The 25522-nt window shown below is 36.5% G+C and overlaps 1 protein-coding gene across 2 annotated transcripts in view; it reads right to left on the reverse strand.

Annotated features, from left to right (window-relative positions):
- LARP1B (La ribonucleoprotein 1B) overlaps window positions 1-25522 on the reverse strand; it is a 126982-nt gene that overhangs the window by 35862 nt on the left and 65598 nt on the right. Inside the window, exon 12 of one of the 2 annotated variants that reach the window (XM_069557436.1) lies at window positions 18168-18291. The exons of the other annotated variant lie outside the window; for it this stretch is intronic. Within the exon in view, the coding sequence (XP_069413537.1) occupies window positions 18168-18291 (124 nt within the window). The remainder of the gene's footprint in view (window positions 1-18167; window positions 18292-25522) is intronic. 2 annotated transcript variants of the gene reach the window in all.

Consider the following 25522-nt stretch of genomic DNA (forward strand, 5'->3'; position numbering starts at 1 on the left):
ATAAACAGACCCCATGAGTTCATAATGGTTACTTTAAAATTTAATCAAATTTCTAGGCTGCTATGGCACCAACTCATTATTCTGAAAATGATCAATAGAATACAAGGAAAGAAGAAAGAATTTAACCTGTCTTTTTTGTAAATTGAATTCCAGAGTAAATAAAGAGTTAATTAAAAGAAAAAATTCTTCCTTACAGAATTCTAGGTTAAGAAACACAAAAGGAATAACAAAATTAGAAGATGACTATACTGCAACTCTAGTGAAATAGAGGATCAGGAAAATATTCATCAATATCTGCTAAAATCATTGGTAAAATGCTGAGGAGAGATCTAACGACCCATGAAAGAAATAATTGCTATACTAACTTCTGTAAAAGGAAAAACTTCGGCTTTGAGAACACCACTTTGAAGAGAATAAAAAGACACGCCACAGAATGTCAAACAGTATTTGTAAAACACACATATGATAAAGGACTATTATCCAAGATATACAAAGGACCGTCAAAATTCAACAACAATAACAACAAAAACCTGATTAGAAAATGGACCAAAGACCTAACAGAAGCCTTACCAAAGAAGATATATAGATGGCAAAAAGCACACGGAGATACTCCACATCAGATATCATCAGGGAACTGCAAAGTAAGACAACAATGAGATTCTGCAACACTTCTATTAGACTGGCCAAAATCCAGAACACCAACACCACTAACAAATGCTGATGAGAATATGAAGTAACAGGAACTCTCATTCACGGTGGTACTGTAGAAATGAAAAATGGTACAGCCACTCTGGAAAACAGTTTGGAAGTTTCTTACAAAACTAAACATATTCTTACATACCATGAAGCAGTTACCCTCCTTGGTATTTACCCAAAGGAGCTGAAAACTTACATCCACACAAAAATCTGCACATGGATATTTAAAGCAGTATTATTTATAACTGCCCAAACTTGGAAGCAACCAGATGTCCTTCAGTAGGTAAATGGATAAATAAACTGTCATATACCCAGACAATGGATAGTTATTCAGTGAAATGGGCTATCAAACTATGAAAAGACACAAAGGAACCTTAAATGCATATTACCAAGGGAGGGGATTCAATCTGAAAAGGCTACACACTGCAAAATTCCAATTATTTGACCTTCTGGAGAAGGAAAACTATGGAGATGATAAAAAAAAAACAACAACAAACAGTTGTTTCTAGGGGCTGGTAGCAGAGATGAATAGGTAGAACCCAGAGCAAGTTTTTAGGGCTGTGAAAATGCTATATATGACACTATAATGATGACTACATTTCATTATACATTTATCCAAATCAACAGAATATACAACACCAAGAGTAAATGCTGGGACTTCCCTGGTGGTCCAGTGGTTAAGAATCCTCATACCAATGCAGGGGACATGGATTTGATATCTGATCTGGGAAGATTCCATATGTCACAGAGCAACTAAACCCAGGAGCTCCAACTACTGAGCCCACATGCTGCAACTACCGAAGCCTAGGGCCCATGCTCTGCAACAAGAGAAGCCACCGTAATGAGAAGCCCTCATACAACAACTACAGTAGGCCCCACTCACTGCAAATACAGAAAGTTCACACACAGCAACAAAGAGCCAGAGCAGCCAAAAATAAATTAAAAACTTTTTTTAAAAGAATAAGAAAAACAGAAACTAAAAAAAAAAAAAAAAGTAAATGCTAATGTATCTATGGACTTCTGCTGATTATGATGTGTGAATGTAGGCTCATCAGTAGTAACAAATGTACCACTCTGATGTGGGCTATTGCTCTGAGGAGGCAACCTCTTTCACCAGATGGGTAATAGCAAGCAAGCTAGGGTCAGGGTATAAACGTGAAATCTCTGTACTCTCCTCTAAATTTTGCCATCAGCCTAAAACTGCTCTAGCAGCAAAAGCCTTGGGGAAAAAAAAAATTAAGGGAAACTTGATGATGAATAGATCTGGCTGATAACATCTAAACTCAGTGATAACATCAGTAAACATGCTCAGGTGCTTCAGTCCTGTCCAACTCTCTCAAAGAGAGAGTCCAAATATCATGGACTATAGCCCTCCAGGTTCCTCTGTCCATGGCATTCTCCAGGCGAGAATACTGAAGTAGGTTGTCATTTCCTTCTCCAGGGGATCTTCCCGATTCAGGGGATTGAACCTGAGTCTCCTGTGTCTCCTGCATTATAGGCTGATTTTTCACGGCTGAGCCACAAGGGGAAGCCCAAGATAAGTACATGGGAGTTCATCAACAGTTCTCTCTGCTTTTATTTTTATCTGAACATTTTCATATTAAAAAGTTAAAGTTTTATTTCACTTTTACATTGATTTTATTCCAAGTTGAATTCGGCCTGAATTCGACCCATCACCAAGAGCAGATATACCAATTTTATGAAGATTAAGATCTATAGAGTACTTTTTGTTATCTCAAAAGAAACATTTAACAAAATTTGTATAGTGTATCATTTACCAATTTATAATATTTTGACAAAAAAATTACCAAAAACAGTTAAGAAAATTGCAAGTACATAAAATATATTCAGTATAAAAATTATATTACTAGAAATATAACTAGTTAGGAGATAAGAATATATTAAAAAGTATTTTTTTATAAAATACAAAGATGACATACAAATATCATTTAGATATTATAACTTCTTTTTAATTAAAATCATGGGCCATCTCTTATATGTGAATGTTCAAAATAGCATTTTTCATAATAGCCAAAAGTGGAAAAAAAACACAAATATACATCTATTTAATGGATAAACAAAATGAAATATGTCCATACTACAGAACACTACACCTTACAAAAAGGAGAGAAGTACTAACATAAGCAACAACATGGATTAATGTCAAAAATATTATATTAGTTGAAAGAAGCCAGACACATTGACTACAAATCATATATCCCATTTATATGAAATTTCTAGGAAATGCAAAAACATAAAGACAGAAAGCAGATCATTGGTTATATCAGACTGAAATTGAGTACTGACATTGACTGCAAATGATTGTGAGGTAACTTTTAGCATGACACAATTTAAAAATAATTATGGGGGACTTCCAACCCCAGGGAATATGGTGGCTAAGACTTCATATTCCTAATCACGGGGCCTGGGTTTGATACCTGGTCAGGGAACTAGATCCCATGTGCTGCAACTAAGACCCAGCACAGTCAAATAAATTTTTAAAAACAGAAACAAAACAACTAAATTATGGCACTGGTATACAAATATACAAATTTACTGACATTAATCACACTATACACTTCAAGTGAGTTAATTTTGTGGAAATTATACCTCAAAAAAGCTTTAAAACACAGAAGACCAGGCCATCTACTCTTTGGGAATATCAATTGTGATTGTCTACCATACAGTTTCTGCTAAAAGTTTATCAGAGAAGACTGATATTCCAAGGATTAGGCTAAAATACTATTTTCAAAGTGTAGTCCCAACCAGTGGGAATAGGAAGAGAACTAGAATTAGAAGTGGAGACTGAAGATGTGACTAAATTGCTGTAATCTCATAAGAAAGTGGTTCCTTAAGATAAGATCTACTTATTCCTAATGAAGACGCTATGAAGAATGTTGAAATGACAACAAAGAATTTAGAATACTGTATAAACTTAGTTGATACAGCAGTTGCAGAGTTTGAGAGGACTGACTCCCAATTTTGAAAGATCTACTGTGGGTAAAATGCTATCAAACAGCATTAAATGTCACAGAGAAATTGTTCATGAAAGGAAGAGTCAACCAATTCAGTGGACTTGATAGTTCTCTTATTTTAAGAAACTGCCACAGCCACCCCAACTTTCAGCAACCACAACCCTGATCAGTCAACAGCCATCAACACTGAGGCGAGGCCCTCCACCAGGAAAAGGACTATTATAACTTACTGAAGACTCTGATGATGGTTATCATATTTTTTAAGCAATAAAATACTTTTAAACTAAGATATGCTCATTTTTATTTTAGACATAATGCTATTGCACACTTAATAGACCACAGTATAGTATACACATACTGTATACAGACTGTAAAACCAAAATTTCTTGTGACTTGCTTCATTGTGGTATTTACTTTATTATGGTGGTCTGGAACCAAATCCATAATATCTCTGAGGTATGCCTGTATCTCTAAAGACCCTAGAAACATTGAAAGAATAAAAAAGGAATATTACTAAAAACACCTCCCAAAACAGACAAACTCTTTAATATATAAACTACAAAAGTTCACTCAAGAAAACCTAGATTACCTAAATAGGCCCATGTCTCTTAAAAAAATTAATTAATAGTTAGAAACATTCCAACAATTTCAGACCCAGATGACTTCACTGGCAAATTCTACCACTTCTATAAGGAATCAACAATAACAACTGTATACAAACTCTTCCAAAACACAGAAGAGGAGGGTATATTTAGTAACTCATTTATGAGGCAGTATTCCCTGATACCAAAATCAAGCAAAGATAATCCAAGAAAAACCAATATTCTTCATTCCTCTAAAAAAAAAAAAAAAAAAGCAAATGGAATCTAACAGTGTATAAAAAGGGTAATATGTCGCAGTCAAATAAAGTTTATCCTGGGCTCATTATTTGAAAATAATTCAATGCAATTCACAATATAAATAAGCTAATTAAAACAAAACATGTAATCATTTCAAAAGATCCAGAAAAAATACCCCCCCATCCAAAATCAGCATCCATTCATGATTAAAAACTCTCAGGAGAATAGCACTGAAACATGTATATTACCATATGTGAAACAGATCACCAGTCCAAGTTCGATGCATGAAACAGGGCACTCAAAGCCAGTGTACTGGGACAATCCAAAGGGATGGGATGGGGAAGAGGCGGGGGGCGGTTCAGGATGGGGGACACGTACACCCATAGTGATCCATGTCAACGTATGGTAAAAACCACCACAATATTGTAAAGTAACTAGCCTCCAATTAAATAAAAATTTTTTAAAAACTCTCAGTACGCTGGAAATAAAATCTACAACTAACATCATACTTAATGGTGAAAGACTGAATGCTTTCCTCCTAAAATCAGAAACAATGCAAGGATGTCTTATAACTTCAATTCAACATCATGTTGGAGTTCCCAATCAATGTAATAAGACAATAAATGAAAATATATAAAAATAAGAAATGAACTGCAGCTATTCACAGACAACATGACTATGCAGAAATCGATCAATGTAAAATATATCAAAGAATCTACAGAAAAAGCTACTAGAACTATTACTGGTAAGTTTATCAATATCACAGGATACAAAACTGTATTAGTCAGGATTCTCCAGAGTAAAGGAACCAGTAGGATAGAAAAGAAGATTTAATATGAGGAACTGGCTTACAAGACTATGGAGGATGAGAAATCCCACAATCTGTCATCTATAAGCTGGAAACTTAGAAAGGCCAGTGGTGTAACTCAGCTCTGAGTCCAAAGGCCTGAGACCTAGGGAACTCAATGATATAAATACCAGCCCAAGATGAGATGAGACGTTCGTCTATGGGGTTGCACAGAGTCAGACACGACTGAAGCGACCCAGCAGCAACAGCAGCTCAATGAGACAGCAAAAAAGGAGCAAATTCTTCCTTCCTCCACATTTTTGTTCAGACCTTCAATGGGTTCGATGATGTCCACTGATACTGAGAATGACAATCTATCATGCCCAACAATTCAGATACTTATCTCATGTAGAAAAAGCATCACAAAGACACCCAGAAGCAATGTCTAACCAGACATCTGGGTATCCTCTGATTCAGTTAAGCTGACACTTAAAATTAACACCACAAAGAATAATATGAAAAATATCTATCCTATTTCTATATAATAGCAATAAACAATGGATAATAAAAATTTCAAAGCACCATTTATAGCGATACCAAAATCATAATATACTTAGGGACATAGGCAATAAAATGTGTACAAAATACAACAAAAACTATAAAACACTGAAGAACAAACAAATACTTAAAAGGAGAAGTATATCATGTTCATAGACTGGAAGATTCAATACTGTTAAAATTTTATAATTCTTCCTAGACTGTAGATTCAATGCAATTCCAATCAAAATACTATATGGAGTTTTTATAGACATAGATAAGCTATTTTTTTTAAATAAAAATAGCTTAATAGGTAAGCTACTTTTATAATCTATGTGAAAATGCAAGGAAACTAGAATAGTCAAAATATTTTGGAAATAAAAAGAGAAAAAAGGTGGATGGCACATATTGATTTTTAAGATTACAGTTATAAGGACTTCCTTGGTGGTCCAATGGTTAAGAATTTATCTTCCTATGTAGGGGATGTGGATTCAATCCCTGGTCAAGGAATTAAGATCCCACATGCCACAGAGCAACTAAGTCAATGCACTGAAACTTTAGAGCCTGTGCACCGCAACCAGAAAAACCCCCTTGCACTGCAACAAAGACCCAATTCAACCAAAAAAAAGAAGTTCTGCTCTTCAAAAGGCACTCTTTTTTTGGCCACATCACGCAGTTTTTACAGGATCACAGTTCTCCAACCAGAGATTAAACCAGGCCACAACAGAGAAAGTCCTGGATCCTAACCACTAGACCACCAAGGAACTCCCAATAGGCATTCTTAAGAAATGAAAAGAAAATCTTTAGATTGGGGGAAGATATGTGCAAATTATATAGGTAATAGACTTGGATTAGAATAAAGAACTCTGAAAGCTCAGCAAGGAAACAACTAAAAGAAAAAAAACAAATCTCAAAACACTTGAGCAATCACTTCACCAAATATATACCAATAGCAAAAAAAAAAAAAAAAATGCTCAGCACTGTTAGTCATAATGAGACACTGCTGCTGAGTAGCTTCAGTCGTGTCCGACTCTGTGCGACCCCAGAGATAACTGCCCACCAGGCTCCCCCGTCCCTGGGATTCTCCAGGCACGAACACTGGAGTGGGTTGCCATTTCCTTCTCCAATTCATCAAAGTGAAAAGTGAAAGCGAAGTCGTTCAGTCATGTCTGACTCCTATCGACCCCATGGACTGCAGCCTTCCAGGCTCCTCCGTCCATGGGATTTGCCAGGCAAGAGTACTGGAGTGGGTTGCTACTACATACCTAATAAAAGGCAAAAATATCTTAAAACTTTGCAGTACCAAGTGCTGGTGAAGACATGGAGCAATGGGAACCCTCATACATTACTGGTGGGATGCAAAATGACATAGCCACTTTGGAAAACAATTAGACAGTTTCTTATAAAGTTAAAAACACTTACCACAAGACCCAGCAATCCCACTCCAAGTATTTACCCAACTGACATGAAAACTTATTGTCTTACCAAAACCTATTAAGCAAATATTTATAGCATCTTTATTCACAATCACCAAAAATTAAAAACAACCCACACGTTCTTCAACTAATGGTAAATTGCTTACATCCATGTGATGGAATATTACTTACCAATTAAAAAGGACACATAAAATATGGTGAATCTCAAATGCATTACAGTAAACAAAAGCCAGACACAAAGGGTTACACTCTATACAATTCCATTTATATGATATTCTGGTAAAGGCAAAATTATAGGAGTAGAAAACAAAAAACAGGCTGCCAAAGGCTAGGCATAGGGTTGGCTACAAAGAGACATAGGAGAATTTGAGCAGAGTAATTTAGCAGCAGCAGCAACAGAACTGTGCTGTAATTTGAGTAGGTGGTAATTGCAAGACTATGTATTTGTTAAAATTCCCAAATCTGTTTATGCAAAAAGTGAAATTTACTGAGTATAAATGATATCTTATCTTTTAAAAAAAGAAATAAAAAAGACAATTCTGGATCCCTGTAAAGTGGAATGAAAGGAAGGAGACAGATTAGGAGTTATTATAATTAACCAATGTAAAATGATGGTAGCTTTTGTGAGAGTGATAGAAGTAGTGAAGATGAGAAGTGGTTAGGTTCTGGGTATATTTTAAAGGATAATGGAAATAATCTGCCAAGGAATAAGAAATAAGAGGTTGAAAAAGAAAGAGATCAAAAATAATATCAAGATTTTTTTTCCCCCTGTACAACTAGAAAGATACAGTTAACATATCATAGAGATGTGGAAGTCTGGGAGAATTCCTTGGAAAGGGGTGAGAATTAAGACTTCGAATTTTCACCATATGCAGTTTGAAATGTTTATAAAATATCCAAGTGAAACTGTTGATACACAGTTATTTATTCAGAATACAGGATGGAGTCTATACATATAAATTTGATACTCATTAGTATAAGGATGCCATTTAAAAACATGAAACTAAATACTATTACTTGCAGAGTTACTGAGAATCAGAAAGAAGAAATTTGAAGATTAAGTGCTAAAGCATCCAAAGCCTGGGGAAATGGGAAAGAAGCAGCAAATAAAAGACTCCTTGAAGTTGAATGAGAACTAAGCAAACAGTGTCTAGGAAGAAGAATATTTCAAGACAAAGAATGATTGATCCATTGCTGTCAGGGAAGATGATGATTGACTTGACCCATCTTAAACACAAAGATCTCTAAAGGCACTAGCTAAAGCTGATTTGGGGTGTGAGGGCCGGAAGTGTGTTCGGATCAGGTCTAGAGGATAAAAAGGAAGATAGATATTAACGACAGTGAAAACAAAATACTTTTTTTTTTCACCTCAAATTCTATTTTTTAAAGCAACAGCAATTTTTTAAATTACTATCAGTGTTTTACAGCATTTCCCATCCTTTCACCTTTTAATCTTTGTGTATACTTATGACACACAAACAGCATAGAGCTGAATATCCTTTAAATCCAATCCATAACTGTCTTTCTAACTGAAAGTTAATCTAGTCAACATTTCTTAGCAATATATTGGATTGATTTCTGTCTTCTTAATTTGTGCTTAATTTTATTTTTGTTCATATTTTTAAAAATTGGAGATTATAGCACATGAAGGTTTATACACACACATACACACACACAGACTTTAAAATACAGTTGATTTAGAAATGAAAATGAGAACAAGAAACTAAGTAAGGAAAAAATTCAAGCTTTCCAAAAACACAGGATTAAAAAAAAAATCTTTTGGTAAATATCTGAGACTTTACTCAAAGAGCATAATCATTTTATGTGGGTACCAGGTTGGTACCCAGAAACCCACCAAGGCCGAAACATAAATTTCAGATGCAGGCAAACCATTTGCAGACTCTCCAGAGAGAATTCCATGCATTTCTCAGGAATTAAACACTGTATATATATTAAACACTATATATATATATTGTGCATGAAGCACAAGCTGGAATCAAGATTGCCAGGCATACAGCATAGTGACTCAACATATTTATGGATTTTATTCCATTTAAAATTATTACAAAACAGTGGCTATATTCCTATGTATTGTACATTATAATGTATAATGTAGCTTATCAATTTTATACATAGCAGTATGTTTTTCCTAGGGATTTCCCTATGGCTCAGATGGTAAGTAATCTGCCTGCAATGCAGGAGACCCGGGTTCAATCCCTGGGTCAACAAAGAGATTATTGAGAAATATCAATAACCTCAGATATGCAGATGACACCACCCTTATGGCAGAAAGTGAAGAAGAATGAAAGAGCCTCTTGATGAAAGTGAAAGAAATGACTTAAAACTCAACATTCAGAAAACTAAGATCATGGCATCCAGTCCCATGACTTCATAGCATATAGATGGGGAAACAATGGAAACAGTGACAGACTTTATTTTGGGGGGCTCCAAAATCACTGCAGATGGTGACTGTAGCCATGAAACTAAAAGACGCTTGCTCCTTGGAAGAAAAGCTATGACTAACCTAGACAGGATATTAAAAAGCAGAGACATTACTTTGCCAACAAAGGTCCGTCTAGTCAAAGCTATGGTTTGTCCAGTAGTCAATGTATGGATGTGAGAGTTGGACTATAAAGAAAGCTGAGTGCCGAACAATTGATGCTTTTGAACTGTAGTGTTGGAGAAGACTCTTGAGAGTCCCTTGGACTGCAAGGAGATCCAACCAGTCCATCCTAAAGGAAATCAGTTCTGAATATTCATTGAAAGGACTGATGTTGAAGTTGAAACTCCAATACTTTGGCCACCTGATGTGAAGAACTGACTCACTGGGAAAGATCCTGATGCTGGGAAAGATTGAACGTGGGAGAAGGGGATGACAGAGGATGAGATGGTTGGATGGCATCACCGACTCAATGGACATGAGTTTGAATAGGCTCCAGGGGTTGGTGATGGACAGGGAAGCCAGGTATGCTGCAGTTCATGGGGTTGCAGAGTCGGACACGACTGAGCGACTGAACTGAAACACTATATTAAATTTTTTAAATTAATTACCCTTGCTCTTTATGGTTTCTACAAGCTATCCATGTATCCATGAATTTTATGTAAGACAGCGCTAAATTTAGTGAACTGATTTTTTACATCCTCTACTTTTAAGATTAAACCATCACAAATAGCTTTAGATCTTTTATTTCCCACTACTGCATATTTTTCCTTTATGTGAATATACCACAGAGGAGAGTGAAAAAGTTGGCTTAAAGCTCAACATTCAGAAAACGAAGATCATGGCATCTGGTCCCATCACTTCATGACAAACAGATGGGGAAACAGTAGAAACAGTGTCAGACTTTATTTTTTGGGGCTCCAAAATCACTGCAGATGGTGACTGCAGCCATGAAATTAAAAGACACTTACTCCTTGGAAGAAAAGTTATGACTAACCTAGATAGCATATTCAAAAGCAGAGACATTACTTTGCCAACAAAGGTCCGTTTAGTCAAGGCTCTGGTTTTTCCTGTGGTCATGTATGGATGTGAGAGTTGGACTGTGAAGAAAGCTGAGTGCCGAAGAATCGATGCTTTTGAACTGTGGTGTTGGAGAAGACTCTTGAGAGTCCCTTGGACTGCAAGGAGATCCAACCAGTCCATTCTGAAGGAGATCAGCCCTGGGTGTTCTTTGGAAGGAATGATGCTGAAGCTGAAACTCCAGTACTTTGGCCACCTCATGCGAAGAGTTGACTCACTGGAAAAGACTTTGATGCTGGGAGGAATTGGGGGCAGAAGGAAAAGGGGATGACAGAGCATGAGACGGCTCGATGGCATCACTGACTCGATGGACATGAGTCTGAGTGAACTCTGGGAGATGGTGATGGACAGGGAGGCCTGGCATGCTGCGATTCATGGGGTCGCAAAGAGTCGGACATGACTGAGCGACTGAACTGAACTGAACTGAACTGAAAATGAGTAACATGAAGAGCGGCAGATATGATGCAATTCAAACTGCATGTGAGAGAATATTTACTTTTGGCAATGGAAGATACTGATGGTTGACTAGATCACTGTCTTTAAAAGGGCTCCATTTTCAAATGAATCACATGTATTTTTGTAGCTGTGAACCATATCCTCTAGGCTTCTTTCCTTTTGAAAGTAAAGTGCTATATTTTTTCCCTTTGCACAGAGCAATACATTTGCCCAGTTAACAATAAAAATTACTGATACTATCAGGGGATCAGAGGGTAATCTATAGTTTATTCCAAGACTTTACATATTTCTTTAATAGTTCTCAGAGGATATAGTCCAAGGTGCCAAACCAAACAAAGATGCTAACATGAAACCTTTGTTTATTTAAAATGTGGTCACTTCTAAACAGACATTTCTCTAAAGAAGACATATATACAACTAATAAACACATGAAAAGCTGCTCAACATTGCTTAACATTAGAGAAATGCAAATCAAAACTACAATGAGCTATTGTCTCACACCAGTCAGAATGGCCATCATCAAAAAATCTACAGACAATAAATGTTGGAGAGGGTGTGGAGAAAAGGGAACCCTCCTGCACTGTGGTGGGAATGTAAATTGATACAGGCACTGTGGAGAACAGTATGGAGATTCCTTAACGATGAATAAAACTACCATAAGACCCAGCAATCCCACTCCTAGGCATATACCCTGAGGAAACCATACTTGAAAAAGACACATGTACCCCAGTGTTCACTGCAGCACTATTTACAATAGCTAAGGACATGGAAGCAACCTAGATGTCCATTGACAGATGAATGAATAAAGAAGTTGTGGTGCACATACACGTAAGAGTATACTGGAATCTTATTCAGCTATAAAAAGGAACGCATTTGAGTCAGTTCTAATGAGGTGGATGAACCTAGAGCCTATTATACAGAGTGAAGTGAAAGAGAAAGACAAATATGGTATATTAATGCATATATACGGAATCTAGAAAGATGGTACTGATGATCCTACTGCAGAGCAGCAAGGGAGATGCAGACATAAAGGACAGACTTTTGGATACAGTGGGGGAAGGAGAGAGTGGGATGATTTGAGAGAGTAGCATTGAAACACATGCATTACCATATGTAACAATAGACAGCCAGTGGGAATTTGCTGTATGATGCAGACAACCCAAAGTCAGTGCGCTGTGACAACCTTAGAGGGGTGGGATGGGGAAAAAAGGTGGGAGGGAGGGGACATATGTATACCTATGGCTAATTCATGTTGACATATGGCAGAAAATATCACAATATTGTAAAGTAATTATTATGCAATTAAAAATAAAATGAAAACATGGTCACTTCTTTAACCATGAAAAAAATACACATGCTAACTCTGACTTCAATAATCACTTTAAATGACTTTGAGTCACTGAATTTTAAAACTGCATTGTATAGCATAGCATAATTTATATAAAGTTAAAAGTCGATCCCAGGAATTTAAATAAATAAAAATAAATAAAATATACCTCATGGGACTTTAATTCTATGATGTAGGGAGGGGCATAAATTGTTAATTTTAAGGTATTCAAATTAAACAAAATGAAAAATCTTATAATTACTCTGAAGATCCCTAGTGGAATACCCTAAGAACATTTTTAAAGTTTAAAAGTATAAAGTTTTAAACAGTTCAAATTTTAAATGTTTAAAGAACTTTAAAACAACTAAGCTTTTAGTATTTACAGTAATATTATTGTTATTCTTAAATTATTATAGGACAAACAATTCTGTTACTGTGCATAGGAATATTTTTTATGTAAGTAAAAAGCAGTACAAATATAAAATTTAATAAAACCTTTAATATTAAATGTGAACAAAAATTATTAACATAAAATCATAATGTAATTTTCCTTAAAAAAATTTCCAAGCTCTTTCAGTGGAAAAGGCCTAGAAACAATAAGCAACTCAGTAGCAACTAGAATACTGACAAAACTTAATTAACATCAGGCCAGCTGGCAAATAAGACAGTTAAGAATCCAACTCCATTATCACAAAACAAAGCAATGAAAGGTAGATAAAGTCAATAAATTGATAAACAGCACAAGTTATCAACAAGATGAGAGTATAATTCATCTAATACATATAAGAGATCATCAGTTCAGTTCAGTTCAGTCGCTCAGTCGTGTCCGACTCTTTGCGACTGCATGAATCGCAGCAGACCAGGCCTCCCTGTCCATCACCAACTCCCGGAGTTCACTCAGCCTCACGTCCATCGAGTCAGTGATGCCATCCAGCCATCTCATCCTCTGTCATCCCCTTCTCCTCCTGCCCCCAGTCCCTCCCAGCATCAGGGTCTTTTCCAGTGAGTCAACTCTTCACATGAGGTGGCCAAAGTACTGGAGTTTCAGCTTCAGCATCATACCCTCCAAAGAAATCCCAGGGCTGATCTCCTTCAGAATGGACTGGTTGGATCTCCTTGCAGTCCAAGGGATTCTCAAGAGTCTTCTCCAACACCACAGTTCAAAAGCGTCAATTCCTCAGCATTCAGCCTTCTTCACAGTCCAACTCTCACATCCATACATGACCACAGGAAAAACCATAGCCTTGACTAGATGGACCTTAGTCAGCAAAGTAATGTCTCTGCTTTTGAATATGCTATCTAGGTTGGTCATAACTTTTCTTCCAAGGAGTAAGAGTCTTTTAATTTCATGTGTGCAGTCACCATCTGCAGTGATTTTGGAGCCCAAAAAAAATAAAGTCTGACACTGTTTCCCCATCTATTTCCCATGAAGTGATGGGACCGGATGCCATGATATTCGTTTTCTGTATGTTGAGCTTTAAGCCAACTTTTTCACTCTCCTCTTTCACTTTCATCAAGAGGCTTTTTAGTTCCTCTTCACTTTCTGCCATAGGGTGGTGTCATCTGCATATCTGAGGTTATTGATATTTCTCCTGGCAATCTTGATTCCAGCTTGTGTTTCTTCCAGTCCAGCGTTTCTCATGATGTACTCTGCATAGAAGTTAAATAAGCAGGGTGACAATATACAGCCTTGACGTACTCTTTTTCCTATTTGGAACCAGTCTGTTGTTCCATGTCCTGTTCTAACTGTTGCTTCCTGACCTGCATACAGATTTCTCAAGAGGCAGGTCAGGTGGTCTGGTATTCCCATCTCTTTCAGAATTTTCCACAGTTTCTTGTGATCCACACAGTCAAAGGCTTTGGCATAGTCAATAAAGCAGAAATAGATGTTTTTCTGGACCTCTCTTGCTTTTTCCATGATCCAGAGGATGTCGGCAATTTGATCTCTGGTTCCTCTGCCTTTTCTAAAACCAGCTTGAACATCAGGAAGTTCACGGTTCACGTATTGCTGAAGCCTGGCTTGGAGAATTTTGAGCATTACTTTACTAGCATGTGAGATGAGTGCAATTGTGCAGGAGTTTGAGCATTCTTTGGCATTTGGGATTGGAATGAAAACTGACCTTTTCCAGTCCTGTGGCCAGTGCCGAGTTTTCCAAATTTGCTGGCATATTGAGTGCAGCACTTTCACAGCATCATCTTTCAGGATTTGAAACAGCTCAACTGGAATTCCATCACCTCCACTAGCTTTGTTCATAGTGATGTTTTCTAAGGCCCACTTGACTTCACATTCCAGGATGTCTGGCTCTAGATGAGTGATCACACCATCGTGATTATCTGGGTCATGAAGATCTTTTTTGTACAGTTCTTAGTGATATTTTAATCAAAGTATAGCTGATGGACATTATATAAGTTGGAGATGTACAATATAGTGATTCACAATTTTTATAAAGATAATACTCCATTTATAATTATAAATAATATTGGCTATATTCCCCATATTATACACTATACCCTTGTAGCCTATATCACACATAATAGTTTGTATCTCTTAATCCTCTAACCTCATAATCTCCCCCATTCCTTCTCCCCACTGGAAACCGCTAGTCTGTATCTGTGAGTCTGTTTCTTGTTTTGTTATAATTCACTAGTTTGTTGTATTTTTTAGATTTCACATATAAGAAATATCATAGAGTATTTGTCTTTGTCTGATTTATTTCATGTAGTATAATGCCCTCCAGGTCTATCCATGTTCCTGCAAATCACAAAACTCTGTTCTTTTTTTTTATGGTCATCCTAAAGGATTACAGTCCTGGGTGTTCATCGAAAGGACTGATGTCAAGGCTGAAACTCCAATACTTTGGCCACCTGATGCGAAGAGCTGACTCATTGGAAAAGACCCTGATGCTGGAAAAGATTGAGGGCAGGAGGAGAAGGGGACGACAGAGGATGAGATGGCTGGATGACATCATTGACTCGATGGACATGGGTGTGGGTGAACTCTGGAAGTTGGTGATGGACAGGGAGGGAGGCCTGGCGTGCTGAGGTTCATGGGGTCGCAGAGTCAGACACGACTGAGCGATTGAACTGAACTGAACTGAGTATATCTATACATACCATACCTTCTTTATTTATTCATGTGTTGATGGACACTTAGGTTGCTATAGATTTGTAGTATAGTCTTAATTAGGGATTCTGATTCTTCCAACTGTTATTCTTTCTCAAGATTGCTTTGAGTCTTGAAAAAAATCATTTGGCACCTTTCGTGCTTCCAATTTATTCTAGCCCTGTGACAAATGTCATTGGCATTTTTTTGCAGGGGGGTGGGGCCCTGCACTTGGTCTTCATTGCTGTGGATGGGCTTTGTCTAGTTGTGAAGGTTGGGGGCTAATACTCTCCAGTTGTGGTGTGTGCGTGTGTCATTGTGGTGGCTTCTTTTGTTGTGGAGCACTGGCTCTAAGATGCGAGGGCTTCGGGAGCTGTGGCTCATGGGCTCAGAAGTTGCAGCTTGTGGCTTCCAGAGATTCCATGCAGTGGCTTAGTTGCCCCACAGCATGTGGAATCTTCCTGGACCAGGGATCAAAACCTGTGTTCCCTGCATTGGCAGGCAGATTCTTTACCACTGGAATACCATGGAAGTTTGTCATTGGGACTTCATTGAATCTGTTCATTGTCTTGGATAGTATGTTCACTTTAACAATATTAATTCTTCCAATCCAAGAACATGGTATATCTCTCCATCCGTCTCTGTCATCTTCAATTTCTTTCATCAGTTTCTGACAGTTTTCCAAGTATAGGTCTTTCACCTCTGTAGGCAGGTTTATTCACAGGTATTTTATTATTTTTAATGTAATTATAAATGGGATGGTTGCCTTAATTTCTCTTTCTGATACTTCCTTGATAGTATGCAACTGGTATCTATATATATATATTAATTTTGTATCCTGCAACTCTACCAAATTTATTGATGAATGAATAGTTTTGATCATAGTGATAATTTTTAAATTATTATTAATTATTAAATTTAAAATTTTAAAATCACAACTGAAAAGACTCCTCATTGCTCACCAAAGAAAGATGTAGACAACCAGCTCATTACTTTGGAAACAGTAAACAAAAACAAAGAATTAAGCATTTATTCCTTTTCCTGTTAGGACTCTATCTCAGGATAAACAGTCAGTTAATGGAAATTCTCTTTACAGACGTAATCTACTAAATTAAGAAAGAATTATGAAAACAGAGTTATCACTATTTTGAAGCCCCATGTGAACCAAAAGCTACAAGCAATGACTGTCAATAGCTAACACCAACACAAAGAAAGAATCAAGCATTATGTGCCTCATGGTGTAGTTTTCAAAACAATATATGACATATTCTTACAGAAATGTGAGCCTCAGTCTGTTCAAGCCTCTGTATCAAAATCACAATTAAAGAAAATTCAGGACGAGAAAACGGCTGGATGACCATGGGGATGCAATCAGCAAAATCTAGAATGTAAGATACTATACAGGGCAAACAATCTAGTTTCTACAACAATAAAGTTCAAGGGGGAAAAAAAAAAAACCAGTATGAACCTATATAACTAAAAGAGACATATCAACATATTGCAATGTTTGGAACTTTTAAGGATCCTGATTTTTTTTTTAAAGTGAGGAATGAGAAAATCTGAACACCAACTAGATATTTCATATTAAGGAATTTTACTAACAATTTTAGTATGATAATGGTACTGGGTTATTTATGTGTTAAAATAGATGTCCTTTTTAATAACATATATAAAAATATTTACAAATAAAAAATATGAATAATATAATTAGGAATTTGCTTCAAAATAATTCAATGGGAAGTAAAGAGAATGAGTGGAGTCAAGATGAAATAAAATTGGCTACAAGATGATTAAGTAGCTAATGCATAGGTAGATAATGGGTAATGGTATTTCATTATACAATTTGCTCTATTTTTACATATGTCTGAAGTTTTCCAAATTAAAAGTTTTTCTTTAATCTGCCTTCCAGAAAAACTATAATAAAATCAGTTACACTTGTCTGAAAATATCAGATTCAATTTATGAATCTCCCAAATGTATTTCCACTTTCACACAAAGCTAAGGCTTTAAAGCAAAAGAATTATACTGATGGTATATTTTAAGAAATCAGCAAGTCAGTGAAAATTTTTCCTTATTTCGCGAAGAAAAGGATTCCTAGCAAACTTAAAATCAAGACAGACACATAAAGAACCAACCAATTCAGCTTACTTTTTACGCAAGCATTTGAGTTTGAGCATGATCTAGTAATATAATAGACAACTCCTGGTTCACCTGTGTCATTGATTGCCTGCCTGTTTACCAAGAGTAAGATGGAATTTCAACTATGTCCACTTACTACATGGCTGTCTTACCAAATTTACAATCTGTATTTTTTAAGGCTTTAAAATGTTTTGAAGTTCATCAAAGGATATATAAAAGCTGAGTTTTAAAATTCTAGCCTTTTATCAGACATCTAAACATTTTCCACAAATAACAAAGCAGCAAACTTTAAAAACAATTTAGAACTGCTTTAATATTATTTAGACACTTACAGAAAATCAGACTTACATACCTTGCCTGGACTGTGAAGCTGCTACAGGAACTTCTTGGTTTGGCTCAAAAGGAAGCTCAGGTGTTAGGTTTTCAAACTGCTCTTTACTAATGAGATTTAGCTTCTTAAAGTTCTCAACTTCTTGCTAAAGTAGAATGGAGGAATCTAATTACTAAACTGGCTAAGAGAGTAACCAACAGACAATAATTGATACCAATCTCAAAAAAATGAGTTTTAAAAACCGGAATTGATTGCAACAGAATAAAAAAAGATGTTCCAATAAAGAATCCAGCATTATACTTAAAAATAATTAATATTCAGAGTCTAAAGGTGGCATCAAGAACCCTAAAATGTTATAAACATTTTATAATTAAAACATATTATAAGAACATACATTCTTATCATTAATTACTTATAGAGCATTGGGACACAAGACCATTAAGGTATTATCGAGGTTACAAAGTAATCTAATACACATTTCCTATCCTTAAGGAATTTACCAGTTAGATGGAGAGAAAGAAACGTACAAATAAAAATAATATTAGACAGTATCTGAAAAGTGTAATATTTGGTATAAGAATTAAGATCATAAGGGAGGCATCACAGAGGAGATGAGACAAAAGAAGCTCCTTAAATGAGAATTTAGAGAAAGGGAAAAGAATCCTAAATTAAGTACTATGAGCACAGATGAGAAGCTTGGAATAAAGGGTCATTTATTAGAAGACAATTCAATAAATGAGAGAATTTATTTAGAACTAGTGGCAAAAAGCCCTGATAAGGAAGTTGGAGAAATGCAACCCACTCCTGTACTCTTGCCTGGAAAATTCCATGGACGGAGGAGCCTGATGGGCTGCAGTCCATGGGGTCACTAAGAGTCAGACACGACTGAGCGACTTCCCTTTCATCACTTTTTCCTTTCATGCACTGGAGAAGGAAATGGCAACACATTGCCTTGAGAATCCCAGGGACAGGGGAGCCTGGTGGGCTGCCATCTATGGGGTCGCACAGAGTCAGACATGACTGAAGCGACAGCAGCAGCAGCAGTAGACATTTAATACTAGTCCAAGAAGTTTCTACCTCATTTTCTAATAGGGGAAACATATGATGGAAGATAAATCTAGATCGATCTGAAGATTCATTTCCAAACCCCTTTTATAAACTTAGCAGCAAGGATGCCGAGTAGGTCTATGTTGTTAGCTCTAAGGAAGAATGGGCCCATCCATGTCCCTGGGCCCCCTTCTAATTTCTGTTACATAATTACTTAGATTTTCCTTGCCCTGAACTACAAATATGCAAAACATTACAAAGGTAAAGGCCATTCTCTACTGGAAGGTCATTTGGCCATAGTGCATGAAGACTATCCAAGCCTGGCCTAAGCCATGGGGGGAGGGGGGAAGAGTTTGAGGGGCTGCTTACATTGTATTACGTCTAGTTATTTTCCCCAATAAACCCTATATCATGTCTACATTACTCAGTGCTAATATGTCCATAACCTTAAAATTTACAGCGTAACATCTAAAAAGAATGGACACAGGTAAAAGACAAAGTTATTTGTCTGATGAATCAAATTAAACAACATAATTCCAAAATAGTTGTGACATCTTGCTCTTAACAGCTAACCAAACAACCTTTTCCTTCTGTCTTCAAATATGAATAGCTACTTGCCAGTTCACACCATTTATGAGATCCAATTAGCCTTTCAAAATAGGATCTATCTTTTTTCCATGAAAATGTCTTAAATGATTACTTCCCAATATTACATACCAAAATTACTTCCCAAAAGTCTTCAATAAACTCTTCAAGCTAATTCAGAGTCATTACTCTTCACTGGCCCTTCTCTTGCTATAGAGCTTGCTATTAGCAGTTCTCACTTCAGTCAACATTTATTGTATGCTTCTCACATGCCAAAAATGAATAAACAGTTCTATTCTGACAAGAACACAAATTATATGTTTGTTTTGTTTTTAATTTTTAAAATTAACTAAGGTATAACACAGCCAAATTTATATATACATATACACATTACTGAGAACATAAATCATAAGTTTATATCTCAATGAGGGGTCAAAAGTGAATGAACCTGTGGGACCACCATTTGGGTAAAGATATAACTAAGCACTGCAGATGGTGACTGCAGCCATGAAATTAAAAGACGCTTACTCCTTGGAAGAAAAGTCATGACCAACCTAGATAGCATATTAAAAAGCAGAGACATTACTTTGCCAACAAAGGTCCATCTAGTCAAGGCTATGGTTTTTCCAGTGGTCATGTATGGATGTGAGAGTTGGACTGTGAAGAAAGCTGAGCGCCAAAGAATTGATGCTTTTGAACTGTGGTGTTGGAGAAGACTCTTGAGAGTCCCTTGGACTGCAAGGAGATCCAACCAGTCCATTCTGAAGATCAGCCCTGGGATTTCTTTGGAGGGAATGATGCTGAAGCTGAAACTCCAGTACTTTGGACACCTCATGTGAAGAGTTGACTCAATGGAAAAGACTCTGATACTGGGAGGGATTGGGGGCAGGAGGAGAAGGGGACGAGAGAGGATGAGATGGCTGCATGGCATCATTGACTCGATGGACATGAGTCTAAGTGAACTCCAGGGCTTGGTGATGGACAGGGAGGCCTGGTGTGCTGCAATTCATGGGGTTGCAGAGTCGGACACGAATGAGCAACTGAACTGAACTGAACTGATAACTAAGCACCCTAGAAGTACCCTTCATGCACCTTTCTATTACTACCCTCTTTCTTCCTAAAGATAGCCAACACTCTGACTTTAATTCTACAGATTCATTTGCCTGTCTTTCAATTTTATAAAAAAGTAATAAAATGGTTTCTTTTACACGAAAATATCTTTATGAGATTCATTTATAGTTTGTGACCCTACACCAGAGATCAGCAAACTACAGCCCCTAAAAGCCAAGTTTGTTTTTGTTAAGTAGTTTTATTGGAACACAACCACACCTATTTGTTCATATACTGCATATGGCTGGCTCCAGTGCTACAATTGCAGAAAAAGCTTGTCCATCCCTGTAATGATCAAACCATGATTTTTAAAAAATCCATTCCACTGTTGATGAGCATTCAGGTCCTTTTCAGACTACAGTCATTATAAAAAATGTTACCATAACTGTTTTTACAGAACACTTACTTTGGTCAACAGATATATTTTTTCCCTCTTTTTAAAAAATTCTTATAGGCATATAGTTGATTTACAATGTTGTATTACTTTCAGGTGTACAGTAAGTGAATCAGTTATACATATAGTCACTTTTTTAAGATCCTTTTCCCATTTAGGTCATTATAGAGTATTGAGTAGAGTTTCCTATGCTATACAGCAGGTTATTATTAGTCATCTGTTTTATATATAGTAGTCTATATATGTCAGTCCCAGTCTCCCAGTTTATCTCTCCCTCTGCTCTATCCCCTGGTAACCATAAGTTTGTTTTCTATATCTGGAACTCTTAAAGTATAGGTTTCTTTCTTTTCTCTCTCCTTTTTGGCTGCATAACAAGGCATGCAGGATCTTAGTTCCCAGATCAGGGATCAAATCCATGCCTCCTGCAGCAGAAGTGTGGAGTCTTAACCTCTGGACCACCAGGTTAGTCCCTTTCTCTCTTTTTCTTTTAAACTGAAGTATAATTGACATTTATTTTGTAATTGTGAAACCTGGACCATAAAGAAGGCAGAGCACCAAACTGATGCCTTCAAACTGTGGTGCTGGAGAAGACTCCTGAGAGTCCCCTGGGCTGCAAGGAGATCAAACCAGTCAATCTTAAAGGAAATCTACCCTGAATACTCATTAGGAGGACTGATGCTAAAACTGAAGCTCCAGTATTTTGGTCACCTGATGCGAATGACTGACTCATTGGAAAAGTCCCTGATGCTGGGAATGATTGAGGCCAGAAAGAGAAGAAGGCATCAGAGGATGAGATGGCTGGATGGCATCAACGATGCAATGGACATGAACTTGGGCAAACTTTGGAAGATGATGCAGGATAGGGAGGTCTGGCATGCTACAGTCCATGGGGTTGCAAGGAGTTGGACACAACTGGGCGATTGAACAATAATAATTGATATATAATATTCTATATTATAAGGGCTATCCCCAGGGGCTCAACAGTAAAGAATCTGCCTGCAATGCAAGAGACTTGCAGGATACGCCAGTTCCATTCCTGGATTGGGAAGATCCCCTGGAGTAGGAAATGGCAACCCACTCCAGTATACTTGCATGGAGAACCCCATGGACAAAGGGGCCTGGTGGGCTAGAGTCCATGGGGTCACAAAGAGTCGGACACAACTGAGCAACTAAACAACAGTAAGAACAATTCTATGTGATAGGGGTACAACACAGTGGTGCACAATTTTTAAAGGTTATATTCCATTTATAGTTATTATAAAGCATTGGTTATATTCCTTGGATATGTACAACATACAAAGGATATGTACAAGCTACCAAGGATAAGGTAGCTTATCCTATACTCAATAGTTTGTACTTCTTACTAACCCACCTCTATATTGCCCATCTCTCCTTTCCTCTCATGCTGGTAACCACTAGTTTGTTCTCTATATCCATGAGAATGTTTCTTTTTTGTTATATTCTCTAGTTCACTGTTTTTTAGATTCCACATATAAAGGAGATCATTCTTCCTCTGACTTACTTCATTTAGCAAATGCTAAGTTCATCCATATTGCCACAAATGGCAAAATTTTGTTCTTTTTGTGGCTGAATAGTATTCCATTGTGTCTGTGTGTGCACATAAACACATATAAATACATACACTACATCTTTATCCACTCATCTGCTGATGCACATTTTGGATGCTTCTATATTTTGGCAATTGTAAATATTGCTGCTATGAACACTGGGGTGTGTGTATCTTGTTAAATTAAGTGTTTTTGTTGTTTTCTCAGATATACACCCAGGACTGGAATTGTCAGGTCACGTGGTGGTTCTTTTAGATTTTTGAGAAACCTCCATACTGCTTTGCACAGTGGCTGCACCAATATACATTCCAACCAACAGCGGAGGGTTCCCTTTTCTCCATACCCTCACCAACATTTGTTATTTGTGTTCTTTTGGATGAGTGTCATTTTGACAGATGTGAGGTGATATCCCACTGTGGTTTTGATTTGCATTTCCCCGATGATTAATCATGCTGAGCATCTTTTCATGTTCCTGTTGGCCACCTGTCCTCTTGGGAAAAATGTCTATTCAGTTCTTTGATCCATTTTTTAATCTTTTTTGTCTTTGTTTTCCATATTGAGTTGTATGAACTGTTTATACATGTTGGATACTAACTCTTTACTGGTCATATAATTTGCAAATTATGTCTCTCAGTCGGTAGGTTGTCATTCCCTTTTGTTGATGATTTCCTTTGCTGCGCAAAAAATTTTTAAGTTTAATTAGGTTACATTTGTTTATTTTTGCTTTTATTCCCTTTATTTTAGGAGATAGACACCCCAAAAAATATCCCTGTGATTTATGACAGCAGACATGACATACATTTTTATTGAGTATTTACTAGGAGTGGAATTGCTAAATTAGGTGGTGCACTTCAATTTTGGTAGAAATTGGCAAATACGCTTTCATAGTAGTTGTGCCTATTTATATTCCAACTAGCAATATGTAAGTTCATATTGCTCTACATCCTCATCACCACTTGAGAGTGCCAGTTTTTTAAAATTTAGTCCTTTTGAAAAGGATGAAACTATGGATATAAACATTCTGAATGGACCTCAAGGGCATTATGATTGAAAAAAATGTCAATCTCAAAGGGTAACATGCTATATGATTCCATTTATGTAACATTCTCAAAATGATAACACTGCAGAGATAGAGAACAGATTAGAGGCTACCAAGGATTAGGAATAGCAGAAGGGAGGCAGATGGGTGTAAGTTTAATAGCAGAAGGGAGATTTTTTTTTTTTTTTTTTGAACACAAGGGAGATCTTCATGCTGAAAAAACAATTCAGTGCCTTGACTTTGAGGGTAGTTATGTGAATCAACATGTGATAAAATGACACAGAACTACACATACATATTATCATTGTGATAATGAACATCAATTTCCTAGTTTTAATATTGTGCTTTAATTATGGTTTATCTAAGATATTAGATTTAATTATCTAAGATGATAACCTTTCAAGGTTATCTGGATGAAGCGTACAATGGACCTCTCTGAACTATTTTTCCAACTTCTTATGAATCTATAATTATCCCCCAAAACTTAAAAATTTAAATATTTAGCCACTCTGGTAGATATGTTATCTGACTGCGGTTTTAATTTGTATTTCTCTGATGACTAATAATGATGAAAACCTTTTTACAAGTTATTTGGATAGCTTTTTTTTTGTGGTAGGACTATTTAATTCTACTGCTCATTTTCCTATACAGTTGTCCCTCTCACTGACTTTTAAGAGTTCTTTACAAGATGTTGTAAATGGTTTTTCCCCTACTCTGAACCTTGCCTTTTCACTCTCTTATGGTGTCTTTTGTAAGAGACAAAAAGTTAAATGTAGTACATTTTATCAATCATTAGCATCATTGTGTTATATCCTGGTTAGTAAATCTTTCTGTACCAAAAGATCATGGAAATAGTATCTTAATCTTCAATTCTCACAAAGCCTGGAACATAACTGGCTATTAATGAATATTTGTTGAAAAAATAATAAATGCTATCCCTTTGGTTCAGCACTTCATTTCATCCCTGGATTACAATTAATGAATTGTAACTCATCCTCTGCCCTCCCCTACTCTGACCTAAACTAATGCCTCTGTGAGATTAAAACCTTATTAAACCACATTTTGATCATACTGCTTTTCTTTATAAGAAGTACAATCACTCCTTATTCTAAATTTCTACATAGCTTTTAAGACGCTTCACAATCTGCTCCCATCCTATCTACCCAAACAATCTTTAGCTTCAGTACATTAAAACAATATTGATATTTAACTTATAGAAATTTGATTTTACTTGTTCAACAACAAAAACTTTTTTCAAGTTATTATTTTTTAATGCAACAACCATTCTACTCAAAGAACATATGCATGCACTGGAGAACTTAAGCCCTAAAATGTTACCTCCCATAAAGAAAAACACAACAAAAGGATATATACATTTTAATAATGTCTTGACCATGAAAAGATAGAGTGTTCAGGGAATCCCCTGGTGGTTCAGCAGTTAGGATTCTGCACTTCCACTGCTGGGAGCCCTGGTTGGATCCTTGGTTGAGAAAATACTATAAGCCATGCAGTGCGGCCAAAAAAAGGATTAAAAGGTAAAGTGTCCATCCAAACAACTATAGTTTCACTGAGCACCATCACCATGTTTTTTTTAAAAAGTTGAGAACCATAGAGAAACACTAACTAAATCTAA

This window comes from Ovis canadensis, chromosome 17 (assembly GCF_042477335.2).
Source record: "Ovis canadensis isolate MfBH-ARS-UI-01 breed Bighorn chromosome 17, ARS-UI_OviCan_v2, whole genome shotgun sequence".
NCBI classification, from domain to species: Eukaryota; Metazoa; Chordata; class Mammalia; order Artiodactyla; family Bovidae; genus Ovis; species Ovis canadensis.